This window comes from Bison bison, unplaced genomic scaffold (genome assembly GCF_000754665.1).
Source record: "Bison bison bison isolate TAMUID 2011002044 unplaced genomic scaffold, Bison_UMD1.0 scf7180017864289, whole genome shotgun sequence".
Classification (NCBI taxonomy): domain Eukaryota; kingdom Metazoa; phylum Chordata; class Mammalia; order Artiodactyla; family Bovidae; genus Bison; species Bison bison.
The window spans coordinates 21,350,101-21,357,239 of NW_011494861.1; the positions used below are offsets into that span (position 1 = coordinate 21,350,101).

General features: G+C 35.6%; 1 protein-coding gene across 4 annotated transcripts in view; it reads left to right on the top strand.

Annotated features, from left to right (window-relative positions):
- TOR1AIP1 (torsin A interacting protein 1) overlaps window positions 1–6,431 on the top strand; it is a 45,487-nt gene extending 39,056 nt beyond the window's left edge. For 2 of the 4 annotated variants that reach the window (XM_010850152.1, XM_010850153.1), the window contains 3 exons: window positions 1,354–1,398; window positions 1,756–1,812; window positions 3,911–6,431. In XM_010850152.1, coding sequence (XP_010848454.1) covers window positions 1,354–1,398; window positions 1,756–1,812; window positions 3,911–4,698 — 890 coding nt within the window. In that variant the 3' untranslated portion in view covers window positions 4,699–6,431. The remainder of the gene's footprint in view (window positions 1–1,353; window positions 1,399–1,755; window positions 1,813–3,910) is intronic. The other 2 variants (XM_010850154.1, XM_010850155.1) reach the window with 1 other exon arrangement.
- The last annotated feature ends 708 nt before the right edge of the window (window positions 6,432–7,139 follow it).

Below are 7,139 nucleotides of genomic sequence, written 5' to 3' on the forward strand. Positions count from 1 at the left end.
ATTTTGGAGCCCAAAAAAATAAAGTCTGACACTGTTTCCACTGTTTCCCCATCTATTTCCCATGAAGTGATGGGACCGGATGCCATAATCTTCGTTTTCTGAATGTTGAGTTTGAAGTCAACTTTTTCACTCTCCTCTTTCACCTTCATCAAGAGGCTTTTTAGTTCCTCTTCACTTTCAGCCATAAGGGTGGTGTCATCTGCATATCTGAGGTTATTGATATTTCTCCCGGCAATCTTGATTCCAGCTTGTGCTTCTTCCAGCCCAGCATTTCTCATGATGTATTCTGCATATAAGTTAAATAAGCAGGGTGACAATATACAGCCTTGACGTACTCCTTTTCCTATTTGGAACCAGTCTGTTCCTAAATATTTTCTTCTTTTTGATGCTGTTGTAAATGGGAGTTCTGTTTGTGTTAACTTCGTTTTCTTAGTTCTATGTTCTATGAGTTATAAATGTTACATATGTTTCATAATAACAAATTTAGCTATTCTCCATTATTAATATCATCATGTATGTCACAGATTTTTCATATATTATCTCATTTGATCTTTGCAGTCATGGAGTAAGGTATTTAAGATAAACATTATCTAGTGGAATTTTAATTTTAATTTTGGTGACCTAACTTTGAAGCTTCTAAATAATGATATTTCCTAGACTAAACTGTAATGGCAAAGCAATTATTAGTTTAGAGTTACGGTTGATGTCATTTTGTTTCATTTGAGGTTGTTTGTCATATGACCAGAAATAAGGCTATTTCTATTAAAAACAACAGCATAAATTGTATTCCTCCAGTTTAGTCCAGTGTTTCTCCAATGAAAAATGTTGGTAAATATACCTAGAAAGATCACTTATACACATAAAAGCTACAAAGTTCCAGGCAAGTGATAGATGACAATATTGGTAATGTAGATCATACAAATGAATAACTCATCCTCTTCACCTTCTGAACGCTATCTTTCCATTTCCGTTTTCTTAGATGTTAAAATCTGTCACCATGCCAAAAAAGATGGAGGGGAAAAGGAAAGAGCTGGATAGTTTTTTATTTATTTTCTAAAGTAACGATGGAAATAGAGATTTGATGGAGTTGTGAGAAAATTATTTTTTATATCGTTTAACTAGCCACAAAGCTAAAACAGAATTACTTGTCTATTAACAGAAATGGTGAAAAGTTTTTTAGTGTAATTTCTAAAATATTACTGATATTTGTAATGGTCAGAAGCACCAGAGGCAGTATTGAGTCAGTTTGAGGTGGAAAATAAGATTTAAGATTGAGTTTTACCTTAAAAATACCTCATCCAAATAGCTCAGTAATCCATAATCTATATTTTGTCCTTCTTTCCCTCTTTACAGCATCATCACCAGGCATGCGTTCAATATATGGCAGTTTTTCAGATGGTATAATATGTTTCCTTTTGTTATAGTTGTACTTGTTTTCTTTGTCCTCTTACCTTTGTCCCGGAAATTTCACCACTCCCATTAAATAATTTGGATCAAATTCAAGGCTTTCTCACAAAACTAATGTATTAAGAGTATGCTTTGTACTAGACTCTTATGTGCCATGAATAATTATGAAAGAAATGGGTCTTATGTCTCAAACATCTGTCAATCTAGTAGACACCTGAATCTTCTGCTTTTTCTTCTGTTTCTGGCTGATCTCTCCCTTATTTTCTCTTGGTGACATTTTCTTTTTTCTATTGGAAATACTGAAATTATGAAACATAAATTGATAATCTTTATTACTCCTATCTTTAGATGACAGTGTTCAGAAATCAGAGCTTGGAAACCAATCTCCATCAACCTCCAACCAACGTAAGTTTATCTATTCACCTTTTATTAAATGAGTCTCAGTCTCAATACCACTTTCCACTAGGACAGTTAATAAGTATCCCTTAATAAGTATCCCTAGAGACCTTTGAGAAAAAAAGGGTTATACCTGTCTATAATTACCTAGAGATTAAAGCTGAAAAAAAATTTTTTTTAATGTTTGTTAATTATTTTTAAGTAATTTTGTGTTTTCTCTAATCTCTAATGCCTGGTTTAATAAAATGAGCTGGAATTTCATTCTGCTTCTGTATTTAGCCTGTTACCATATATTGTTTTGGTTGAGGTATCTGCAAAAATTTAGCTTTGTACGGATATATAATGTTTTAATAGTCTTTAGACAGTTGTGAATATTCTCTTTTGATACTCTCCCAAACTCAGATAACATTAGTTTCTAAATGTTATTTGAAATATGAAATCTGAAGCCATATTAATGAACTTTTGTATTCTGTTACATTTTACATTCTGTTAAAACCCATTGGTCTTCCTGGTACTTTGAGTATCATGCACTGATCATTTGGAAAAGGTTGGTTCACTAAGTTATATAGACCTTCCAAATGCTGACATGTTTTTAATACTATATAAAAAGATCACATTTGTTAAGATCACCACCAGTCTCAAGACAAAGAAGTCATAAGTATTGAGAGCTGTTAAATTCATGATGGCAGATATCCTGCAATTCTAATTTTCACTTGAAACCTTGAATTTTACCACTGGGAACAAAGATTGTCAGTTTCCTTGAAGGCAAGAGGCTCACACTGTTCCTTTTCAAGAAAATTTCTCCCAAATACGAAGTCTGACTAGCCATAGTTTGTCACTTGTCTTTTCCAGTAAAAATTCTATGAAAAAGCACTAGTTCAGCTGACAACTCAATTGCACAAAGTGCTTTATATATACTTGCCATTTTTTCACATAGAATGTTATACTCAAGGATTGAGTGTTAATAAGGTAAATAGCTTTGAATGCTTCATGAAGGATGTTCTTAGGTGAAATTGATAACCTTAAATACATGGCCATGAAGAATACAAAGACAGTCCTAGTATAGTTTGGTGCCACTGCCCTGTGATTCATCTAAAGCGTCAGTTGTTTTTCCTACCAAGGCTTTTTACACCATTGGTGCAGATATCAATATGGTGGGGAAAAGGTTGAATAAGATAGGAGAACAGCTTTAACCTCAAAGATCCCCTTGAGGAGATCTTGAGATAGCCTACCAGCCGTACTTTGAGACCTGTTGGTCTACAGGGTCCATAAATAGGAAGTAAAAATATTATTGCTCTCATATTTAAATGGTTAAATGATACGGTATATGAGAAAATGCTTTATAAACTGCAGCTGCAAAGCACTAGGTAAATATAAATTGATATCATTGCCGATAATAATTAGGAGTGAGTTACAAACGAAATTTGCCAATATTAACAACTGCATGCCACAAAAGATAGGCATCAGTGCAATTATATGGAAGATTTCATTTATAATGCATCCTTTAGTTTATCCCTTTTTATAATTAAATATTTCACATTGGAGAATAATCCATGTTAGTTTCTAAATTTAAAACTATTTTGTAAAGTGTCTTCTAATATTGTTTACCTCCCAAATATTAGCAGTAGTAATGATAGCTCTGGTTTGTAAATTATATTCTTTCCAATTTGCATATGCCATTTCATATACTTAAATTCTACTTTTCCTCTGAGACTTCCTATCATTTTGATATTGAAGAGACATATACATACTCATACATATGTAAATACATAACTTAAAATACATGTGTTGAATTATTTCTTTAAGAAAGTAAGTTATCAGCTCCCTTCTTTAAATTCCTCCCTCTCTTATCTAATGTTTGTAAATATTAATGTGGGCTTTAAAAGTCACTTGCTCTTGAACCTAAGAAAATAATATTTGGTGGTGCGGGAGCGGCGGGCGCAGCTTGGGCGCTGCTTCTGGGGCCTGAGGGCGGGCGCCGGGGCCAAGACGCCGGGATGCTCCGGACTCCCGAGCCACAGTTGGGGAACGCGGGGGCCGCGGGCTGTTAAAAAAAAAAAAAAGAAAGAAAATAATATTTGTATGTGTCATTTTTTTTCCCGAACAGAAATGACTGGGCAACCCAAAAGTGTGTCTTCTGTCAAGACAAAGCGATATTGGCCCTTTGCTGTGATAGCCGCTCTTCTCATTGGGGGTTTTTTGTACACTCGTCCTCCTGAAGCAGAAACCACTGCTGTTCAAGAATTCCAGAACCAGATGAAACAACTGATGAATAAGTACCAAGGTCAAGATGAGAAGCTGTGGAAAAGGAGCCAGACATTCCTGGAAAAACATCTCAATGGTTCTCAATCTCGGCCTCAGCCTGCGATTTTGCTGCTCACTGCCGCCCGAGATGCTGAAGAAGCACTCAGGTGTCTGAGCGAACAAATCGCTGATGCCTACTCCTCCTTCCGGAGTGTTCCTGCCATACGGATCGATGGGGCCAGCAAAGCTACTCGAGACAGTGATACTGTCAAAGAAGAAGTAGACCAGGAACTGAGCAATGGATTCAGAAATGGCCAGAATGCGGCTGTGGTCCACCGCTTTGAGTCACTGCCTGCAGGCTCTACTTTGATCTTCTATAAGTATTGTGACCATGAAAGTGCAGCCTTCAAAGATGTAGCCTTAGTCCTAACTGTCTTGTTGGAGGAGGAGACGCTCGGAACCAGTCTAGGCCTAAAGGAAATTGAAGAAAAAGTGAGAGATTTCCTCCAAGTCAAGTTCACCAACTCTGACACACCCAACTCCTACAAACATATGGACCCAGACAAATTGAGTGGGCTCTGGAGCCGTATTTCTCACTTAGTCCTGCCTGTACAACCTGAAAATGACCTGAAAAAAGGCATCTGCTTATAAAGGAAGACAGAAGAGAAAATTAAGTCTCAAGTACTGAGAATTTTTTCAAACTTTAACGAGACAGCACTCAGTTCTTTTTGAAAGAACTGTTTTCTTTTTAAAGGAGGTTAGGTTCTTAGGTAAACATAGAACATCTGTATTGTTTATTCAGCCTAATTATCTGTTACCTAAGAGACTCGTTTCCCACTGAGATCTGTGTTAATGATATCTACAGACTATAAATTATATACAGTCCCATAGAGGATCTGCTTAGATTCCGGAGTGAGTCATTATTGCTGTGGTATGACCAGTGGGAGGGATTTGGCTCCTTCCTGTAAATCCTCCCCAATTTTTTAATTTGGATTTTTTTTCACAGAGTTTGTTATTAGTAAGACAGCTCCCTGAACGCAACTGTGGGCTTTCCTGTTTTGTTCTCTTTTTACATCATTTAGATGTGAATTCCTTAGTCAGCTTCTCCTTATAGGAACAGAAATAATGAAGGGCAATAATGAAGAGCCATCTGAGTGTTTGGGTGTTTCTTTCTTTTTTTCTTTAATTTTGGAGGGCAGGGAAAAGGAGACCAGGGAAAAGTTGTGGAATGGAGAAAGAAAGGGGAGGAAAAGTCTTCAAGATGAAATATTAAAATAAGTCACTGGGGGAATTCCTTGATGGTCTAGTGGGTGGAACTCCATGCTCTCACTGCCAAGGGCCTGGGTTCCATCCTTGGTTGGAGAGCTAAGATTCTGCAAGCCACCCCATGCACACTCAGAAATTAAAAAAAGGTCACTGTCACCAGGGGTTCATCAAACATAGCTATATGAACTCCATTCTCAGTGAATTCTGTTGGGACTTTTATTTTTCTTTAAGAAATTTTTATTCCTCCCAAGGATTCTGAAGCATGTATATGATGAGGTTTAGTATATTTGCTCACTTGGCTCTTAAGAACAGGCAAATCCAGGCAGTTTATTTTGTTCATATCCTGAAAATTTTGTTAAGAAAGATAATGTCAGAAATTGGTAAACCGTTTTGTCAACCACCTCTCAGTGACAGAAGAGGGATTTGATTTTCTGAATGTCCATTTGTTGCAGTCTACGTCCTTTAATGACACTCTTGTAACAAGTATAAAGACTTACTATGCACGTGATAAATTCTATTGAGTGCCTCAAGCCAAAAAGAAAGTGAAGTTTACTGTATATGAAGGATGTTAAGATGTACTGCTGTATATAACTGTACCGTAGGATTTCAGTTTTAACTTTGCATCTCTTAACAGCTTTCTCATCTGTCAACAGCTTTAGTTTTCTTAGAATCTTAAAATTCTGGATCAACTTTCTTTATTTTTTTATTGTCTACAAACCTTTAAATGACAATATTGTTTTTAGAATACTAAAGCCTGTCAGTGGCTTCTTCATTTACCTTTTGAGGATCCCTAACTGATGGTAGAGTATGGTCTTATTTCTTCCCATAGGACTACCAATATTCATAAATTTATACTCCTTATTATAATTTGTTCCCGACACTGTCAGAAGTCAGATATTCTTGATTTATAGAGGATTCTAAAACAAGAATTTTTGAAAAGGCTTATTTTATACATATATGTATTATACGGAGAAACAGATGTTTTTATTAACTGTTTCATTGACCAAAATTTTAAAATAATATTACTTATATCAGGAAAAATAATTGTAGCAGCTAATCTGTAAATGACTTTAAAAGCTATTTTAGTAATTTAAATAAATTTACTTTTTTGGTTTGTACTCTGTGTTGTACGTTTAATGACTCGTATACCTTTTAAAAAATTATTCCTAGGGTTTTCTTTACACTTGAACAATTTTAGTGACTTCTGCTTGGAGAAACAAAGGGCAAAGAGAAAACTGGAGCTGCTCACAAGTACGTTGGTAGAAAATACAATCACTGTGGTTTTCTGTTTCATCTGGGGATTTTGAATTATCACGAAAGTTGAATTAAAGTATTCCTCACTTGGTAAAAATCTACACCATGTTTCTCAATTTTTTCATTCTCACCTCCCTAAGGAACCTTTTTAGGTTTTTTTTTTCCCCCCTAATCATCTACCCCCATGAAATTTTAATACTTCATACAGACTGTGAATCACATACATACTTTTATGCTTTATACACATGAAGGGTAAGATTTTGTTGCCCTCACTAAAAATGGGTGCTCAAGAACATCTGTATTTTAGATCATTGATGCCTGAAATACTGTTTTGTTCATGTTACCAATAATACTTTTGGAGGGGAAATTGTAATAAATCATTGGCTTGAAAATAGGAACTTGGGCCTCTAGAAATTAGGCCATTGTGACTTTGGGTGACTACATGGGCCCAGGGAAAACCACAGTGCAATGCTGACCTTACAGATTTCTGTAAACATAATTTGCTTCCCGTCTTTTAATGACTCATATTACTTGTAAAAAAGTTTTCTTAATCTCTAATCTTCAAAACAAAA